The sequence below is a fragment of the Mytilus galloprovincialis genome, chromosome 9, assembly GCF_965363235.1.
Source record: "Mytilus galloprovincialis chromosome 9, xbMytGall1.hap1.1, whole genome shotgun sequence".
Lineage (NCBI taxonomy): Eukaryota > Metazoa > Mollusca > Bivalvia > Mytilida > Mytilidae > Mytilus > Mytilus galloprovincialis.
In genome coordinates, this window is record NC_134846.1 from 65301812 (window position 1) to 65324451 (window position 22640).

General features: G+C 36.2%; 1 protein-coding gene across 3 annotated transcripts in view; it reads left to right on the forward strand.

Annotated features, from left to right (window-relative positions):
- The window catches only part of LOC143045656 (uncharacterized), a 36941-nt gene extending 14523 nt beyond the window's left edge, over positions 1 to 22418 (forward strand). For 2 of the 3 annotated variants that reach the window (XM_076218305.1, XM_076218306.1), the window contains exons 3-6: positions 12399 to 12518; positions 16288 to 16395; positions 18219 to 18704; positions 21842 to 22418. In XM_076218305.1, the coding sequence (XP_076074420.1) occupies positions 12399 to 12518; positions 16288 to 16395; positions 18219 to 18704; positions 21842 to 22404 (1277 nt within the window). In that variant the 3' untranslated portion in view covers positions 22405 to 22418. The remainder of the gene's footprint in view (positions 1 to 12398; positions 12519 to 16287; positions 16396 to 18218; positions 18705 to 21841) is intronic. The other variant, XM_076218307.1, reaches the window with a different exon arrangement.
- Positions 22419 to 22640: the final 222 nt, after the last annotated feature.

Genomic DNA, 22640 nt, shown 5'->3' on the forward strand with positions numbered 1-22640 from the left:
CACAATGGTTAAGTGTTTTTGTCGAAGATGTTTCAATCATTGTTAAAGTAAGACTTTTTAGACGAACATTTAATGTATTGTGATATGATGAATGGAGTGAAAATCGAAATTCCAGAAGATAATACTATTACAATATCTTACAACATAGTACCAACGTAAAATGCGATTTCCTTATGTTATTTATGCTGACATTCAATGTAGCTAAGAACAGATAGACACTTGCCAACCTGACAAACTAAAAGCTTACATGGATGTTAACTAACAAAATACACCTTCTGGTTTTACTACCGTGTCCAGTATGCTCATAGGGAATATAAAGAAACAAAAGTGTACTCACTGGAAGACATTGTTCAGAGATTCGTGGCTTGTATGGAAGAGATAATGAAGGCGATTGCAGACATCTACATTGATAAAAGACCTGGTGATGACTGAAGAAGATCCCAATGTTTTACAGCGAGTTAAGATTGTCACATGTGCGATGATGAATTAGGTGAAGACAAAGTGCGTGATCACGAGCGTTCGACAGGTAAGTATCGTGGTGCAGCACATAAAAAAAATGTAACTTAGACTGTCAATTACCGGTAAGAAATGCTTTTCATTGATTCGTGTAAGTTTATGTTAAATTCGTCCGACACCTTTATATATTTAGCTTAGAATTTAAAGTTGAACCAATTTAAGGTATGAAAGTCGTGATTTAGGTAGAATAATGAATTTATGATAAATAATTAAAAATAAAATGTTTATCTTACGATTTCATGAAGGGTCATTACGACATGACGAAAACACAACTACTATCTGCTGACCGACTTAATAATAAACACATTAGTGTGGCTGACTATGTTCATGTACTACATGTGTTTACTAATTTTTTTTTGAAATTTGAAACAGTGTTGTTTCCAATGGTTGGTATTAACCAAAGTGCATCGTGTGTCAAAACTTTAACAATCAATTTGGCTTAAAATTTTCATTGACATGAACACTAACCTTAGAATCATAGCCAGCATCGTATCTGAAAAGTATTCCTTTAAACTGATGAACAACTCAATGTTTGAAAATACCATGGAAAACACACGTTAACGGGTGAATATAATATTAATGACTACTGATAAGCAACCGTTGAAACTAATAGCTACACCCAACTGTGATCAATTCGTGGTGTATAACGAGTCCATGGTAGTAGTAAACATAAAGAAAACCAAACTAAAGTTTAACAAGCCTGTGTACTAAGGAGCAATTATCTTAGACATTTCAAAGATTTTAAATGTACGACATTCATTTGGACTTTGTGCGTAAACCAACGGGAACAAAGTTCGACAATTGTTTACCGACACTGATAGTTAAGCCTATTAAATTTAAACCGACGACTTTTACAAAGACATATCTCACATTCAAAACAAGATTGACACATCAAACTATTGTATGGACAACCCGTTTTCGAATTCCGACCAACGTCAACAACAAAAAAATGATTGGTATGCATGTGGTGGTCAAATGATGGCTAACTTTGTATGGATGTTTACAAGATGTGTTAATATCGAATGGGTGATGGTCAACACACCAGGAAAGCTAAAGGAACGAAGAAACAAGTCAATTGACAGAACATTACATTTAACGATTGCAAGACGTGTTTGATGACCTTTTAACCCTTCCATTATGAGACCTGGAACCCATTGGACGTGTTAGTTTAAGACGACAACAAGCAAAGCGTATTTTCATTCCTACGGACTTTAATTCCCCCTTACGTAATGGTAAATTACTTGAAACTTAAGATCTACTACATCACCGATGAACTTCAGATACGAGCACCAGTGGTCTGTGGACACTTTTGTTTGTAATTGTCACATTTGTTGTCTGAAGGAAAACCTTGATGAAGTTGCGTTTTCAAGACAGACAAATTTGGACTTTATGGAAATTGAGAAATACATAGGAGACAATTGCTTGAAGAATTGAACATGAACAACAATCCTATCACTAACATTAAATCTTAGAATAATAATACGGATGCTGCAACAGAACGACGAGTCATGCGTCAATTGAAACACTATACGAAACCGTTAGAATTAAAATTACAATCCGCGTGTAACCAGATAAAGAGAGATATAAAACGACTAGAGAAAGGATATGATACAGTCATTAAAGAACTTGAGAAAAAGGTAGATGAGTTTAAGACCACTCTGCACCAAGAACTCGAGGTAAATCAGATTAAAAACTCGACACATAAAACATTGATGAACTCTTGAAACTTTAGTTGTCAATAGAAGCTTAAGACCAAAACAAGGAAAATCTAGAGAGTCTGAGGATGTGTATTCTATCGAAACATGCTGGTGGGAGATTAAAATCCGTTAGTGGTTTATTATTTGGTAAAGACGTAGTCCAGATGATTAAGCCTTCACCACATTAATACTCGCATAACGAAAGTATCCTTTATAATCTTGGGCAAATTGTCAAAGCCTATACTTGCTAAAAGGTTGGTACTGCAAATCTTATTGTTTAAATCAAGAGTTTATGGAATTAGGTTACCCTTTTCATGGAACAAAGACCTCTTTCACCCACACCTGTTTTGTTTTCGCAAGACCTTTCCGATGCGGTTCAAATCCTGAACCGTCTTTTAAGTTAAGGTTCATAAAAAGAACTTTGTACTTTTCGTCAGTAAAATCCTTGATGCGATACCTTTGGGCTTAAGTGTTTAACACTTGGGACACCGGTTAAGACTTTTCTCGGTCCACCTTTTTAAACATTCTTTTCTTTAAAGTTTAAAACTGTGTCCGTCCCCTACTTTAAATTTAACCTGTTTCAATGAAAGAAGGTTACCAAACAAGTTCCATACACTTTATATTCGTGTTCTTTTTTACTAGCATTATAAGAAGCCATCTTAATTTATCTATATTTGGAGGTGTTGTACTAATGAAAGATATTGGCCATTATAGGGATTCAAAGGTGTGCCTTAACGTACTTTTCATATTAACCACACATGCTTTCGGAAATCCTAGGCTTATCTCTACGTCCATGTTCCGAACCAGACCTATCTCATTTTAAAGGTATTGACCCGAGCTATTCGCCACTTCAAAATTTTTCTGGGAACCGGCACTGTCTGGCCACCACAGAGGTTCAAAATTGTCCATTTACGTACATGTATTTTCTATATCAACAATACATTCGGTATTCCTCGACATATCCCTACGGCAAAGTTCCGAACCGGACCTGGCTGATTTTAAAGGTACTGACCAAGGCTATTACCAACTTAGGTAGCACTCCACAGTTAAAAAATAAAATTAAAAATGAGCCACAAAATGTTTTAGCATCTCCTATTCCTGGATTTCTAATACATTAACCTAACTGTTTGTGTTGTACATGTGCATATGTATGTAATCAGTATATTCCATAGATTTGATTTTCAAAAGTTAAAAGAGTGAAAATTAATTCCTTTCATGTGTATCCATGGCAACATTCTGCATTTATTTACCATAAAATATTGCAAAAAGGGGGGTGGACATGTCACATATCCCCCCAAAATTTGGATCAAACTAGAATTTCAATGCCTTTGAGTGAAACCTTTTTAGAAACTGTTTTCATAAATCTTCCTAATGATCAAATAAAAAATGGGTGTCTTTCGCCTCATTTTTTCGTAAAATCCAATCACAAAGTTCGTGCGATAAAAAGTTGGAAAAAAACATTACAATAATTGCCGGACCAATGTATGGTAGGGACATGCAAATACGGACTGTCATACAGAAAACAGCCTATATTACATACATTACATAATCTTGATGTTCATATAAACCCAATACAAAGGCTATTTTAATACTCAGCTATCCAAAAATGAATTTTATTGCACACTAGCTCTCATATTTGAAAAATCCACAGGGGCCAAAATGCGAAACTACACACCTAACTGTGGAGTGCTACCTTAAATATTTTTCTGGAATCCGGGCCCGTCTGGCCACCACAGAGGTTCAGAGTTGCCCATTTACGTATTTTCCATATCAACCACACATTCGGTACTCCTCGACATATCCCTACGGCAAAGTTCCGAACCGGACCTAGCTCATTTCAAAGGTATTGATTCAAGCTATTTGCCACTTAAATATTTTTCTGGGATCCGGGCCCGTCTGGCCACCACAGAGGTTCAAAGGTGCCCCTAACGTAATTTTCCGTATTAACCATATGCATACATTCGATACTTTTCGGCATATACCAACGGCAAAGTTCCGAACCGGACCTAGCTCATTTTAAAGGTATTGACCCAAGCTATTCCCCACTTAAATATTTTTCTGGGATCCGGGCCCGTCTGGCCACCACAGAGGTTCAAAGTTGCCAATCTACGTATTTTCCATACCAACTACACATTCGGCACTCCTCGACATATCCCTACGGCAAAGTTCCGAACCGGACCTAGCTCATTTCAAAGGTATTGATCCAAGCTATTTGCCACTTAAATATTTTTCTGGGATCCGGGCCCGTCTGGCCACCACAGAGGTTCAGAGTTGCCCATTTACGTATTTTCCATATCAACCACACATTCGGTACTCCTCGACATATCCCTACGGCAAAGTTCCGAACCGGACCTAGCTCATTTCAAAGGTATTGATTCAAGCTATTTGCCACTTAAATATTTTTCTGGGATCCGGGCCCGTCTGGCCACCACAGAGGTTCAAAGGTGCCCCTAACGTAATTTTCCGTATTAACCATATGCATACATTCGATACTTTTCGGCATATACCAACGGCAAAGTTCCGAACCGGACCTAGCTCATTTTAAAGGTATTGACCCAAGCTATTCCCCACTTAAATATTTTTCTGGGATCCGGGCCCGTCTGGCCACCACAGAGGTTCAAAGTTGCCAATCTACGTATTTTCCATACCAACTACACATTCGGCACTCCTCGACATATCCCTACGGCAAAGTTCCGAACCGGACCTAGCTCATTTCAAAGGTATTGATCCAAGCTATTTGCCACTTAAATATTTTTCTGGGATCCGGGCCCGTCTGGCCACCACAGAGGTTCAGAGTTGCCCATTTACGTATTTTCCATATCAACCACACATTCGGTACTCCTCGACATATCCCTACGGCAAAGTTCCGAACCGGACCTAGCTCATTTCAAAGGTATTGATTCAAGCTATTTGCCACTTAAATATTTTTCTGGGATCCGGGCCCGTCTGGCCACCACAGAGGTTCAAAGGTGCCCCTAACGTAATTTTCCGTATTAACCATATGCATACATTCGATACTTTTCGGCATATACCAACGGCAAAGTTCCGAACCGGACCTAGCTCATTTTAAAGGTATTGACCCAAGCTATTCCCCACTTAAATATTTTTCTGGGATCCGGGCCCGTCTGGCCACCACAGAGGTTCAAAGTTGCCAATCTACGTATTTTCCATACCAACTACACATTCGGCACTCCTCGACATATCCCTACGGCAAAGTTCCGAACCGGACCTAGCTCATTTCAAAGGTATTGATCCAAGCTATTTGCCACTTAAATATTTTTCTGGGATCCGGGCCCGTCTGGCCACCACAGAGGTTCAGAGTTGCCCATTTACGTATTTTCCATATCAACCACACATTCGGTACTCCTCGACATATCCCTACGGCAAAGTTCCGAACCGGACCTAGCTCATTTCAAAGGTATTGATTCAAGCTATTTGCCACTTAAATATTTTTCTGGGATCCGGGCCCGTCTGGCCACCACAGAGGTTCAAAGGTGCCCCTAACGTAATTTTCCGTATTAACCATATGCATACATTCGATACTTTTCGGCATATACCAACGGCAAAGTTCCGAACCGGACCTAGCTCATTTTAAAGGTATTGACCCAAGCTATTCCCCACTTAAATATTTTTCTGGGATCCGGGCCCGTCTGGCCACCACAGAGGTTCAAAGTTGCCAATCTACGTATTTTCCATACCAACTACACATTCGGCACTCCTCGACATATCCCTACGGCAAAGTTCCGAACCGGACCTAGCTCATTTCAAAGGTATTGATCCAAGCTATTTGCCACTTAAATATTTTTCTGGGATCCGGGCCCGTCTGGCCACCACAGAGGTTCAGAGTTGCCCATTTACGTATTTTCCATATCAACCACACATTCGGTACTCCTCGACATATCCCTACGGCAAAGTTCCGAACCGGACCTAGCTCATTTCAAAGGTATTGATTCAAGCTATTTGCCACTTAAATATTTTTCTGGGATCCGGGCCCGTCTGGCCACCACAGAGGTTCAAAGGTGCCCCTAACGTAATTTTCCGTATTAACCATATGCATACATTCGATACTTTTCGGCATATACCAACGGCAAAGTTCCGAACCGGACCTAGCTCATTTTAAAGGTATTGACCCAAGCTATTCCCCACTTAAATATTTTTCTGGGATCCGGGCCCGTCTGGCCACCACAGAGGTTCAAAGTTGCCAATCTACGTATTTTCCATACCAACTACACATTCGGCACTCCTCGACATATCCCTACGGCAAAGTTCCGAACCGGACCTAGCTCATTTCAAAGGTATTGATCCAAGCTATTTGCCACTTAAATATTTTTCTGGGATCCGGGCCCGTCTGGCCACCACAGAGGTTCAGAGTTGCCCATTTACGTATTTTCCATATCAACCACACATTCGGTACTCCTCGACATATCCCTACGGCAAAGTTCCGAACCGGACCTAGCTCATTTCAAAGGTATTGATTCAAGCTATTTGCCACTTAAATATTTTTCTGGGATCCGGGCCCGTCTGGCCACCACAGAGGTTCAAAGGTGCCCCTAACGTAATTTTCCGTATTAACCATATGCATACATTCGATACTTTTCGGCATATACCAACGGCAAAGTTCCGAACCGGACCTAGCTCATTTTAAAGGTATTGACCCAAGCTATTCCCCACTTAAATATTTTTCTGGGATCCGGGCCCGTCTGGCCACCACAGAGGTTCAAAGTTGCCAATCTACGTATTTTCCATACCAACTACACATTCGGCACTCCTCGACATATCCCTACGGCAAAGTTCCGAACCGGACCTAGCTCATTTCAAAGGTATTGATCCAAGCTATTTGCCACTTAAATATTTTTCTGGGATCCGGGCCCGTCTGGCCACCACAGAGGTTCAGAGTTGCCCATTTACGTATTTTCCATATCAACCACACATTCGGTACTCCTCGACATATCCCTACGGCAAAGTTCCGAACCGGACCTAGCTCATTTCAAAGGTATTGATTCAAGCTATTTGCCACTTAAATATTTTTCTGGGATCCGGGCCCGTCTGGCCACCACAGAGGTTCAAAGGTGCCCCTAACGTAATTTTCCGTATTAACCATATGCATACATTCGATACTTTTCGGCATATACCAACGGCAAAGTTCCGAACCGGACCTAGCTCATTTTAAAGGTATTGACCCAAGCTATTCCCCACTTAAATATTTTTCTGGGATCCGGGCCCGTCTGGCCACCACAGAGGTTCAAAGTTGCCAATCTACGTATTTTCCATACCAACTACACATTCGGCACTCCTCGACATATCCCTACGGCAAAGTTCCGAACCGGACCTAGCTCATTTCAAAGGTATTGATCCAAGCTATTTGCCACTTAAATATTTTTCTGGGATCCGGGCCCGTCTGGCCACCACAGAGGTTCAGAGTTGCCCATTTACGTATTTTCCATATCAACCACACATTCGGTACTCCTCGACATATCCCTACGGCAAAGTTCCGAACCGGACCTAGCTCATTTCAAAGGTATTGATTCAAGCTATTTGCCACTTAAATATTTTTCTGGGATCCGGGCCCGTCTGGCCACCACAGAGGTTCAAAGGTGCCCCTAACGTAATTTTCCGTATTAACCATATGCATACATTCGATACTTTTCGGCATATACCAACGGCAAAGTTCCGAACCGGACCTAGCTCATTTTAAAGGTATTGACCCAAGCTATTCCCCACTTAAATATTTTTCTGGGATCCGGGCCCGTCTGGCCACCACAGAGGTTCAAAGTTGCCAATCTACGTATTTTCCATACCAACTACACATTCGGCACTCCTCGACATATCCCTACGGCAAAGTTCCGAACCGGACCTAGCTCATTTCAAAGGTATTGATCCAAGCTATTTGCCACTTAAATATTTTTCTGGGATCCGGGCCCGTCTGGCCACCACAGAGGTTCAGAGTTGCCCATTTACGTATTTTCCATATCAACCACACATTCGGTACTCCTCGACATATCCCTACGGCAAAGTTCCGAACCGGACCTAGCTCATTTCAAAGGTATTGATTCAAGCTATTTGCCACTTAAATATTTTTCTGGGATCCGGGCCCGTCTGGCCACCACAGAGGTTCAAAGGTGCCCCTAACGTAATTTTCCGTATTAACCATATGCATACATTCGATACTTTTCGGCATATACCAACGGCAAAGTTCCGAACCGGACCTAGCTCATTTTAAAGGTATTGACCCAAGCTATTCCCCACTTAAATATTTTTCTGGGATCCGGGCCCGTCTGGCCACCACAGAGGTTCAAAGTTGCCAATCTACGTATTTTCCATACCAACTACACATTCGGCACTCCTCGACATATCCCTACGGCAAAGTTCCGAACCGGACCTAGCTCATTTCAAAGGTATTGATCCAAGCTATTTGCCACTTAAATATTTTTCTGGGATCCGGGCCCGTCTGGCCACCACAGAGGTTCAGAGTTGCCCATTTACGTATTTTCCATATCAACCACACATTCGGTACTCCTCGACATATCCCTACGGCAAAGTTCCGAACCGGACCTAGCTCATTTCAAAGGTATTGATTCAAGCTATTTGCCACTTAAATATTTTTCTGGGATCCGGGCCCGTCTGGCCACCACAGAGGTTCAAAGGTGCCCCTAACGTAATTTTCCGTATTAACCATATGCATACATTCGATACTTTTCGGCATATACCAACGGCAAAGTTCCGAACCGGACCTAGCTCATTTTAAAGGTATTGACCCAAGCTATTCCCCACTTAAATATTTTTCTGGGATCCGGGCCCGTCTGGCCACCACAGAGGTTCAAAGTTGCCAATCTACGTATTTTCCATACCAACTACACATTCGGCACTCCTCGACATATCCCTACGGCAAAGTTCCGAACCGGACCTAGCTCATTTCAAAGGTATTGATCCAAGCTATTTGCCACTTAAATATTTTTCTGGGATCCGGGCCCGTCTGGCCACCACAGAGGTCCAAAGTCGTCTTATGGTGGTCACCGTCATTTAAGCAGTCTCTGGTAGGTGTTCACTATTAATTTCTTTTCTTTTTTGGCTTTCCATAAGTATTTCTATGTATATTTCTATATGTTTCTGGAGTAATTGGATTTTGTTTCATATTTTATATATTAAATTACATCTTTGGTGAATCCTCTGTAATGTTTTATTGATAAAAATCTATATAACATAAAGACAAATATACAACTTGTATCAGGGTTTATATTCGAGGACAACGAAAATTTATGACAGCTTGAAGGGGTCATAAAATGGTATCTTTTCCCTCAGGCTTTATAGTGATTTTCAACTAAATTTAAATATTGAACCGACGGCTAGCAGTCGGTTGGATATTGAATATCAATTATCGAATGTCAAATAAAGGACAGACCGCTTACATACATATTTAAAACAGAATGAAATGCTTTAGAAATTAGCAGAAACCGTGAAATTGTCGATTTCCGCTGTTAGATTGCATTTAACTAAGATTTAGCGATTTTTGGAACGTTTGAGCCTCACGCAGTTTTTTGGTTTTTAGACATATCGTCAAAATTGGCTGCTGGAAAAAAGTGGCTGCTGTCTTGATTGGCCGATGAAAGTGGCTGCCAGCTTGAGTCTGGTGATTTCAATTGCCATATGGTTTTAACCAACCTATCTTTAAAAAGACTATTACCACATACTTTTAAATCAGTGTTTGCTGAGCAATAATAATGTAATTATAAACACTATCAAGAGGTCAGGAACCGTACATGATTCGAATAACTCTAGATCTGTCTATAAGGGGTGATACATGTTTAAACGGACAGTGCTCAATTAGTCCCATAATAATTATAATAATCGAATAAGATAAAAGGAGATTTGGGGTCACAAAAATCCCCCAATGACCTCTACAGCTCACCTAGAGGTCCAGTTTTATTTTGGATTAACTGTTTGCTGTCATACAATTTGATTAAACTCAGGTTGCAACTCCCTCTGCAAAGTTGGTCGTTGTTGTTTAGTTCCTTTCGAATTTGATGTTCCAAAACAATTTATATAATCGGATTTAAAAATTATTATTGTTTAGGGTATCCAATGTAATTCCATCAATAAATAGTATCAGTATTGTATAAATTATAAAAAAAACACCAGTAGGTCAGCGGTGATGTAGTGGCTTAGTGGCTAGTGTTTTGGGCTTGGTCTATGGTTAATTTAATTGGTACGCTTTTATTAATAAAAACATCAGTTTTAAACCAAGTCATTTTTCTAATGCCAATCTTGACAGTTATCATCGTTAAGTAAAGGTAGATATTTCTGTTCTTCTGATAATACCCTTCGGTAGTCCGAGATTACTCTGACGTCCAACGGCTGTTTTTGCCAGACAAGCTGGGGCCGTGGGACGACAGAGCTCGTCCCATATCAAGAAGTGGATATTTGCCCACCCAAAATAGATGCGCTGCTTCGTCGCTTCTGGTGCCAATTGAGGGCCTTGGAACTATATAAATCGGACATCAATCTGTTCATTTTTCATTTATCTCTACATTTATGTATGTTTCACCTACCTGCCAACCTTTATTTTTCCATATTTTAACAGTTTTCACAGAGACCCATCGATTTCTGCATTTTGACTTTCATTTCATACATAAATGAAGAGATAAATGAAAAATGAACAGATTGATGTCCGATTTATATAGTTCCAAGGCCCTCAATTGGCACCAGAAGCGACGAAGCAGCGCATCTATTTTGGGTGGGCAAATCCACTTTTTGATATGGGACGAGCTCTGACGTCTCACGGCCCCAGCTTGTCTGGCAAACCAGCCGTTGGACGTCAGAGTAATCTCAGACTACCTTCGGATTTTTTATGATAACAAAATATCTATACATTTGATTGCTCCAACTTTTGATATCGAGCATACCTGATAAAGATAATATCAGCAGGTGTCGTGTAGTACTTAGTCGTTTCTATCAAACTTACAGTTTATCTAACAGTTTTAACTTTATAATACATAATATGCACGCATTGACCCTATACAGTATACTGGTAGATGTCTACATCCTATACAGTGTACTGGTAGATGTCTACATCCTATACAGTGTACTGGTAGATGTCTACATCCTATACAGTGTACTGGTAGATGTCTACATCCTATACAGTGTACTGGTAGATGTCTACATCCTATACAGTATACTGGTAGATGTCTACATCCTATACAGTATACTGGTAGATGTCTACATCCTATACAGTATACTGGTAGATGTCTACAAATCACATTTAACTAACACACTAATCATTTAAAAGTAAAACATAATCAAAATAGTCAATGGAATCCTTAATCCTTTATTACTGACCTTAGAAGTCCATAATATTTTTACCTTCATTTTTGCAATTTTTTTTTTACGATTTTTTTAAAAACTATACTAGATATAATAGAGAAAGACTATGCATACAGTATATTGATCAATAAAACAAAGTCTAAAAATGAGGCAGCATGAACAAAGCTTACATACGGGAAGTGAATAAATGAAAAAGCAACATACATACTTAAGTTTCCAACAGTACACGGGAGACTATATGCAATAAGTTTAGCTTGAATACCAAAGTTGTGAAAACAGAACCAATATAAGATATCCCGTCACACCAAATTCTAGCTAGTTTGTTGAGTTATCAACCTTTCCCATTTTTAGTCTTGATCAGTTGATAACAAAACAAACATTTACAAATCAGTACAGGAAAAGTCACTTATGGCTTATTTCGCGTTTCCGCGATTTCGTCTCTTCCTTTGAATATACAACGCGAAATCGCCAAAATGCGAAATTGGAAGTATCCGGCCATCATGCTCAACTCTAAAATAAAAGTATTATAGATAACACTGACAGGCAAAAATTAAATTAAATTTTCTCAAATTTAAGTGTCAGAAATTGTTAATTTACTTAATTTACTGTCCGGAAATGCTGTTTTGATTAAATTGTTTTCTATGTGGATTTTTATTAAACTATTGTGTTTAAAAAGGGCTGCCACTGCTGCTTAGCGTTTCAATGTTATTCATATAGTCTTACTAGGAGAGCGATTTGGACTCTTGAGGGCCTCTAGATTTTTAATCTACTAATCAGCATTGTTGTATCCTCTTATTAACGCCACTTTACAAACTACTTACGAATATAAGTGCTTGCTTATAATGTCTCCATACATTATTTTTATAGAAGAAATAGAACGTCTTGAGTTACGGACACTGAAAGTCAGTCCTTCGAACATACGTCCATCGTCCCGTCAACCATCAGCTTCAAAACGTCGGCCTGGAACTGGACACAGAGAACCAAATGGTAATATCGTAAAATTATAGTTATGACAAAAAGGAGACTTGGGGTAATACCAATAAGTCCAAATAATACTGAATCCTTGAACAACTACAACTTTTTTTATTTTTGTACATGCATGCTTTTACTATTACTGCACATTAACCAATTAACATCTGCATGATTTGGGACAGAGTTTTAAGCTAACATATATATACCTTGATAGCTATTACACCCAAAATATGTCCTGTTACTCTTGCATGAACAATAATTGTTATTGTAGTTGTGTGCGTTTAACCAATAATGAATTTGTGTACAGTTGAATATTGCAATTTATTTAAGTTGAAAATGACAGGGGTGCAATTGTGGAATGCAGATCTCATTGGCAATATACCACATCTAAAAAAAATTAAATTCAATTAGCAAAGATAAACTAGAGGCTTCAAAGAGCTTATCTGGTAAAACAATATATACCAAATTGATATTTGCAGTGAATTCTGGGTAAAATCTACAAATTTTCCATGATCTTTTTAATAGGATATATCTTTAATTGCTTAACATTTTTTTCTGTTTTAAGTTTGTGTCTACTATAACAATTTTAAAACAAACAGGCAAAATGAAATTAGTCGAAAGTAGTCATTTATTAAAGAGCAATAACTCCTTGAAAATCTTTTTAGACGTAGTAATGTAGATCTTTTGTTGTGTTTACAATTTTTGCCTAACGAGTTTTCAAAAGATGACTATAAGGGGACAACAAAAATCTATTCACAATCGTCATCCATTCGAAGGCAATAACTATTATTAGTAGCCAATAATTTTTCAATAATTTTGCTTTTTATGCATATCTTTTGTTGCTGAATATCTGTCACAATTTTTTTCGGTATAAATACTCAAAATTTGCTTGCAAAATTATGGCAAACCGTTTTGCTATTTATTCTTACTTCAAGATATCTCATAAACTTTATAAGATATCTTATATAGTTTATAAGATATCTCATATAAACTTTATGATATATCTTATATAACATTAAAGATATCTTTTATAACATTAAAGATATCTCATATAACAATAAAGATATCTTATATAATATATGAGATATCTTATAAAAATGAAATTATATAAGATGTCTTATATATTAAAGGAGATATCTTGAAATTCGAATAAATAGTAAAACGGCTTGCCATACAAAATAGCAATTTGTTCAATCTTCTGGTGTTTATAATTACAAATGAGACATAGTATTGTTAAACAATTGAAGTATACAGACATGGGGCTGTTACTAGTACTTTAAGTTAAGGGACGACATCAAAAGTTCAATGAAGGATAAAAAACTTAATTCACATACCTTTTTCACTGACCCCCCCTTCCCCCCTTCTTAACTTAATTTGGGAAAAATTGATTGACCAAAAGGGATAATTTTAGAATGTTGACACCCCCCCCCCCCAAACTATTTGATTTAAGTTTTTTATCCTACATCGATCTTTTGATGTCGTCCCTAAGATTAAAGACTTTTTGAAAATGGCCTTTGTGTGAAACGAATATATATATAGGATAAATTGGTCATACTGCTATTATATGTATTCCCTTCGAAGCACATTGAAAATGACAATGTTAATCTGGACAAGTTTTGGTAAAAAAATATTGATGGATCTTTTCAAAGTCTTTTAAGTCGTAGAAAAATAACATCACTAGAGACAATTCTCGAATTGGACAATTTTCCTGTTTACGAGTTATTACTGTTATATAACCCACACTGATCGAAATCAATGTTCCTTTACCCATGCAATTATATCATAAGTGTTTTATGATAAGGTCATTTTGGTGTCCATACTTACGCTTATCAATATGTATCCAAGTTACTTATCATTCTTTCTTAAAGATCGTGGCAGTCAGGGATTTATATTTTAGAAATGCACTTGTCTGCATATATTAAATGCACTTGTATGCATAGATTAAATGTTTAGATCAATACAAATTATCGTGTTTAACACTGAATTGACCTGCTAAGCACTCAAACAAAACACATATAATAACTGCAGTACACGAAGTCAAAGAGATTAGGGTCAATATTGGATATATCATATTCTCAGATCAATTATTTATTTTTCTGAAGTCATGGATGGTCTTTATTCAACACAATACGTGTTATACTGTTCAAATATATCTTTTGTGATCTTAAATGGTAGTTTTAATCAAAACAAACATGAACATGTTTTCGGACAAAATCCGTTCTTTTAACTACTATGTCTGCCGTACGTTTGCCGCCTATCAATCAGAATAATTCTGGTAAGAACATTTTATTCTTTTTCAAAATATCTTTATTTGTCCATTTTTAAACATTTTTATACGCTGCTATAGACAGCGATGGTGATATTAAGATTGAGATGTGCACACTTTATATTTGACTGAGTGTTTTTTTCATGTGTTCTATGCCTGATATGCAATCCGTCTTCAAATTTTAAAATTAACGTATATAGGGGATTAGAATGCTTATTTTCAGGTAAAATACACAAAATAAAAATGTCACTTACAGCTAATTTCCCAATGCATGTAAAGCAATAATTTGGTTAGCTTGCTTGCTTTGTTTGTATATTGTACAACTGTAATTGGGATAATGTCCAATCAAATTTAACTACAGAATGTATAATATATACAGGTTAAGATATGCCTATATGTATTGTTTGAAGATATCAATGTTAATTATGAAGCTTGAATTAGGGTTTATACTAACAGAGCAAGCAATCCTACCAATGTTTTACCCTACGAGCATTAGGAAATTAGCTGTAACGAAATTGTATGCATCCGAAACGCGTTTATGGGAACACACCTCAGTTAAATAAAAGTCGAAAAGACGATGCGTTCTTTACAATTTACCGTTGGGACCCTGTGCTGGAATGTTGTTGCATAAAAAAAGGAAGTCCAAAGTGTAAACTTCTTTTACTATTCCACTTGTAGCACCGGTCGTGGTGCTCATGATATGGCATACAAGAAAAACGATGGTTGGATTGTGCATGTTGACGCCAAAATGAAACATAATCGCAGACACACGTAACACCATTTTTTTACATGACGAAGTGGCAACTATATTTTTTTTTATTGCAACAACTTCTACTTTACCGTTACGAATCCTTTCTGGATTAGTGTTTCACAAGAATTGAAAGTATTCTCTTTCGTCATACGGTTCAGTAATAACTCGGCCATTCCAATGGGTTCTAGATGTGGATTAATGTATGAATCGGACTTTTCTGTCACAATAACATCTTATACTAGTAATTGAAATGCTATTGGACTTTCAACATAATCACCAAAGGTTGAACTATTCAATAAAAAGTCACTATCTATAAAGCACAGTGTTGAGTCTAAAGAAAGGGCTAGGTCATTTCATATTATTTTCACGAAGCCCAGCCATATAGTTTTCTTCGTACGAATAAATAATAAACAAGGCGGCAAGAAGAGGGGCACATTTTTCCCCATAAGAATGTCGACTGTCTGGAGAGAAACACACCAACCAGACGTAGCAAATATGTTGTGTCAAATAGTTTTAAAAAAATATTGATGGTGCAAGTTTCTGTAATCGTTATGTTTAAAGAAAGAGTGATACCTGGTTTTTTTTACGGAAGTCATTCTATTCAATGAAAAAGCCATGAGTTAATTCTTTAAACTTGTCATAAAGCGAACACAGATCTAAAAAGATCTTCCAAAATTAAGAAATATCTTAAAGAAAAACTATCAAATATAGAATGTCAGGGAAAAGGGTTATGTATGAGTCTTTCATTATGATTATTTTTGTTGAAGGGTGTATTTCACGTCCGCCGAGCCGAACGGGGAGTGCAAATAGTCAACCAAGAAGAGGGCATAGTTCAAAAGGGAGACAACCATATTCAAATAGAGGAGTAAATTCATGTGAGTATTCAAATACATGGATTAAACTTAGCACAATATATAAAATGTGCCTTTAGTTCAAACAATATTTTTTTTTTTCAAAAGTTATCAACTGACAAACATACAAAAGGAACATAAACTGATTCGAAAAGAAGAAAAAATTATAGAAATAATGTGCACCCAATTTGTACATCGATAAATGCAGGAAGGGAAGTGCCTTATGTTGAAAGTTTAATTGACGATTGAGAGATCTCTAAAATACTAATGTGTCTGTGCAAGTGTGTGTTTGTAGTTTCTTTGGAGTATTTTTTTCTTTATTGCCAGTAAGAATTAGAATATGAATATTTATCATTCCAATCACGGGCCCTGAATAGACTGTAAATCAATACATTGTGATTTGTAACCTAACACTTTGAAATGAAATGTTAAAAGTTCCGATAAATGTTATCATGATAGAGCTACATATATTTTTCATTTTTTATAAGTCATGTATATTTAATTCCAGTTAGGACCAGAACCACAAAATCATTATAATAATTATCGTCATTACGTATATTAATTTACATTTCGTCTAACATCTAGATATTTAATAATATAGTTCCCTAAATATTTTAGGACAGACAAATTTCAATTGCATATAACAAATCAATGATATTACTTTTTTAAAAGTGATCGAAATGAGACAAAATTTTGATACAAAGTCGTTAATCATACATACCAAATTGTTTGAAATTGACATATCAAAGACTTGATTTTAGACTTTTGAATTTGAAATCTTCATTGTCGCCACAAAAATGTGAATTTCCTTGTAAACTCTCCATTAATTTGAATGTTATGCTTTACATATACGACATTTCTACAAATTTGTAGCAAAAACAAGTAATTATGGATACTAATATGGACTTTTGACGTGGTCAATGCATATATATGGACCTGTTCAGATTATATTGACCGAGGACGAAGTCCGCGAGTGTGAATATAATCCAACAGGTACATATATAACATATTGACTGAGTGAAAGTCTTTAATTTATAAATAACATATATGTTGATAATATATTAGGTAAATGGCGTTCAATGTTCTTTCTGTGTATTTTTAAATTGTATTTTGCAAAAATTTTAACATGTTATTGAAATTATATAGTAAGATGTGGTGCGTTACTTTTGCTGTTAAGTATGATTCGGGTATCGTTCAATGAAACAGCAATACTACGACACAACCAAACAATAAAAGCTAGATTTAGATGCGTAATATGTAAATGTCTGTACCATATTTATGAAGCTGTAAATCGTGTGATTTATGACAAATTGTGAACAAGTTAAACAAAAAATACACAAAGGTCTAGTAAACCCTTATTTCTAAATCGGTATATATACTGGTATTTTATAACGCAGCCATGTATTTGAAAGTTGATGGTTATTGGTAAATAACTTGTCTTACTATGGTTCTATATGTATACACGAAGAGTCATGAAGCTATCATAAAAAATCACAAAATAACAAGCTTCACTTATAGATCTGAATATAATGAAATATTTATGAATAAAAGGAGATGATGAGAAGAACAGAACCTCTACAGCATAAAAAAGCTTATTTTTTTCAGTTTCATAGTGACATGGAAACCTCATTTGTTTACGATTTACGCTTTAGCAAACCAAGACTTAAATCAGCCATGACAATTATACTTTATAATAATATGAGAGTTAAAGCAAAAGCTATCTGGTTACAAGTATTTTCTGTTTATATTGATTTGGACGAGAACTTAGCTATATTAATTGATAAAGTATAGATTCATAGCATTGACTCAAATATCCAGTTTCATTTGTATTGAATTTTCTGTTTTAGGTGAAATGTGTTTTAAAATATCAGTCACAAATATTGATCCCTTAAATGAGGCAGCGGGAGTTTGGAGAGAAAAACTTAAAGAAATGACAGAAACATTTTATGAAGCTATTTTGGTAAATACAGAAGTTCATATGAGAGCCTTAGAAAATGCTCTTAACATTCGTGAAATATCTGTCACAGACATTCAAGCAGGAAGCCTGTTGGTACGATTAAAACTTTTAACATTAGGAGCATTGGAATCTTTTAATCAAATGTACAAAACTCGTCGTCTGCTGGCTATTTGCCAAAATGTGTTCATCACAGAAAATGCTTTGAAAACTACTGGTGCTAAAAATGTAGGAATAAAAGTAGAATTATCTACCGAGGTCCTTGATCATTGTCGAGAGTTCTTCTTGTCCCGAAAGTTTAAAGAGAGTGTTCATCCAACAGACACATTACCACCGCCATCGTTTGAATCTTACCCTTGCTTAGAATCTTCTATTGATGGTATGTATTAACATTTATCTTACTGGAGTGAAACATACGCGACTAATGTAGCAATTTGATTGGTTAACTAAACCGGAGGTATGAGACCATGTGAAGGAAAGCATGCAGTGATAAAATGGTACTAAATAATTAGTGTTGAAATAGGGACATTCCAGAAAAATATAATTGTTATTTGGGCTTCACAGGGGGTATAGGCTGATATTCCTTGTCAGTGCCTTTATCTTACCTCCTCGGTCCTACTAAAAAGCGCCCGGGAGCGCCCGGGGAAAAGAAAAAGCGCCCGGAGAAAAAAAATTAGCGCCCGGGAGAAGAAAATAATAATATTTTACAACAATATTTTTTTTCCTTAAAATAATTGCTTGTTTTGTCCTTAATATAAATGGGGATATGTACGATGCTTAAATTTAAACCAAACACCTGTTTTTACCCCCTTGTTTTAACTACGGTACATGTATAGTACTGCTTTTTTCATGTGCTGATTTATTATGTGTACCTCTTTTAATTTTGAAATATTTATCTGTGAAATTTGGGTTGTCTTATACATTTTTCATTTTGATATCGTTTTTGAAAAACATGTCTTTTGATGTCTTACATTTTATAAATCTTCCGCATGAACTGTGATCCATTATTATCAATCTTTCGAAAAGTATTCATATATTATTGTTAAAATTGAAATATTCATATTTGTTTTTGTGCTTTATTACAAATGTCTATTATCTGAATTTGCAAATTACTTGTCTAAAATAAAAAAAAAATCAATGTTCATGACTTAACAAATTTGTCTCATGCCAATAAAAGATCTATATATTTTCCCCGGGCGCTATATTTTCTTCTCCGGGCGCTTTTTCTTTTCCCCGGGCGCTTTTTCTTCACCCGGGCGCTCCCGGGCGCATTTTAGTAGGACCCTACCTCTTATACATTTTTAGGAATATGATTGGTTAAAAACGTCCTCGTGGAAACTGTGTATATTTAATATTAGGTTAGTTGGGAGGCGGGGCTTATTTCATACACGGTTAGTAGTGGAGTTACGTTCCTTTATATTCCATATAAGGTAATAAGAAGGCGGGGCTTATTTCATACACGGTTAGTAGTGGTGTAACGTCCCTTTAGAAAAACAAAACAGTACCGAGAAAAGATCTTATAAAGGTTTCAACAGACGAAGAAAGTGATGATAAAGTGATATGAATTCATAATACACATTCAAATCTAACAAGTTTTCATTGTTGGCATCTGTTTTTGTAGGATCAAAGGAAGTAGTTTCTTAATCATGTTAATGCTAACTGTATTGAAGACTTGCTCATTTTGATAGGTCACTAGTCTAAATTTTACACGTTAAAATAGTCGGTAAGATAAATTCGTTATATAGTGTGCTAGTGACGTAATACGGTATATATGGGGTCAGTAAATTCCATATGGGGATTCGAGCTTCGCTCTTACCCCATATGGAATTTACTGACCCCATATATATCGTATTAAGTCACTAGCACACTATGTAACTAATAATATCCCCTTGTCCGGCGGCTCAGCAGATATACAACATTGACAAGGAGTTTGAGTCCAAATTCCCTGTGAGGATACCGAATAACACATAGTATTATATTACTTAATTAATATTTTGATAAAATAGCTAACATTAGCCTACTCTAAAGAAGCAAATCGACATATCGAAACAATTAGATATCGACCAACAAATTAAAACTAAAAGCGATATACATGGATGTCGAAACTAATTTCTGGTGCTATATTTTACACGTCAAATTAAACATAAGCATTTATACTGTATTTCATTTTTATTTGTTGATTCACTTTGGTACGTTGCTCCAATACAAAACGGCAATTATCCTCAAATCTACGGAACCTGTTTAATTGTCTTCTCTGTTAGTGCTATATATGATTATACTAAAGTAGAAGCACGGTTTGTGTCTCACGAAGACTTTGATGGGTACTATACGGCGCGATACAAAATTAGCTACTATACCCTGATAATAAGCGGCTTCCGTATCCTACAATAACCTTACGATTTTTCTTATTTTTTTTCAAGTCTGAACAGTGTTGTGTGAAATCTCTGGATGGTATCATCTGGGACTATTATACTTATATATAATATGCATTTTGTTATCCATTGAATCATATACTATATAGATCGACAAAGTTCTTATGATTTTGCAGCTTCGCAATATTTCAATACTAGTAACTAGTTTCGCTTTCAAAGAAAGGAATAAAAAATAGTTTGAAAGGGTAAGAGAGGAGATCGGTATCCCTGAACGGGTTATATTTGATGGTTACTACAATTATAGCGTCTTATTTCGTCTTTGAAGAGATATAAGGGTAAACGTTTTGCAATTATGTACTGGGTGTGTCATGCAAAAACCTTACATGTTACCATTATTTGAGTAGCAACCACTTTTAGGTAATGTGTATGCGGTTCGAACTTACACGTTTACAGTGTATGGTATCTACAAAGATAGATGGTTCATTGTTAATCAATAATCATTCACTTATCTGAAGACTATTTTAACTTCCAAAGAACGTGTTTAAACTAAGGAGATTTATAATAGATAATTTATGACTTTATTTTACAATATTAGGCGACAGGTTGGTAACATAACTTGCAGTATACACGTTTCCCTTGGAAAATAGAATAAATATTTAATCCTACAACAAACTTGTTAATCAGTTCACACGAGTTCAATATATGCACGATAATTCAATATTCAACACAGCTATCACAAGTAGTTATTATCAAATGTCATCTCACTCAATTCGGCCTGGCATCAAGTAAGACATGTCAATTCTTCGCCCATGCAAAGTCATGTCTATTTCAGTTAGATCTTAATGTAAGAATTTAAGATTTAACAATATGTAGGCAGAATCGGACATCAAGACCTTGTCGAAAAGTTTTTAAAAAGATAACGATATCCAAATATGTTAAATATAGCTGTAAAGGGTACGTGTCAGTGATACAATATCACCTACAACATAGTAAAACTAAAATAAGACATTTACATGTATACTTTTATTCTTACACTGGTGTGTCGTAAAAAAATGTAACATACTTTTGATTATGTTTGACAAGTCGTGAGTATTTCTCTGATTGTTTCTAACGTTATTTATTTGTTTTTGTCCTATTATTTCAGATTACACTCGCATAAATAGTGTGTTTAATGAAAAGTGGAGAGCAACAATTCTTCAAGATGTGCAGAGAATACAAGAACGAAGTACGAATTTTGATGAAACAATGGACGAATACATTCGAATACTAAATATTATTATGCCAAAGGGTAAAGAAGAAATTAATTCTCTGTCGGAACTTTTACAGTTATATACATATTTGAACAAGACTCATGGTGTGTCGTCTGGTGTTCGTCTTGATTTGTTTAGAGAATATCTTATGATTGTAAACAGCATACGTTTAACAGTAGACGAAGTTAAGGCAAAGTTGCAGACGACAGTTCAGAGAGTTCATGGGTCTGACGATATGGACGATTTGAGTATCGTACAGTGTTTAGTAGATGACTTAGAACATATGTTACAACCAGATACCATATTTGAGGAAGATTTTAGTGCTATGAACCGAACAATTAATCCTTCAGAGAAACAGTTCTCAAAATTAGTTTGCTTCATTCCTTTACTCCTTGAAAGGTTATCGACTGTTTTATTTACTCTTTCTCCGTCAGTACATGAGCCAGTTTCTGAATAAAAAATATATATTTATCTCTTAACCTTAAGAGTGATATACCCGTTTCCAATTGCACGTGTTTCGCTTATAAGGTCGATATCCGCCTGTCATATGGGATTTGAACATTCAAGCGTATAAATCAAAATGTTGTTTTCAAAATTTAAAAAAAACTAATACCAGGGTCATCCATAACATTCATTTTTAGAATATACTGTGGAAAGACAGACAAAGTGCGAAAAGACAGACATCACTATGCT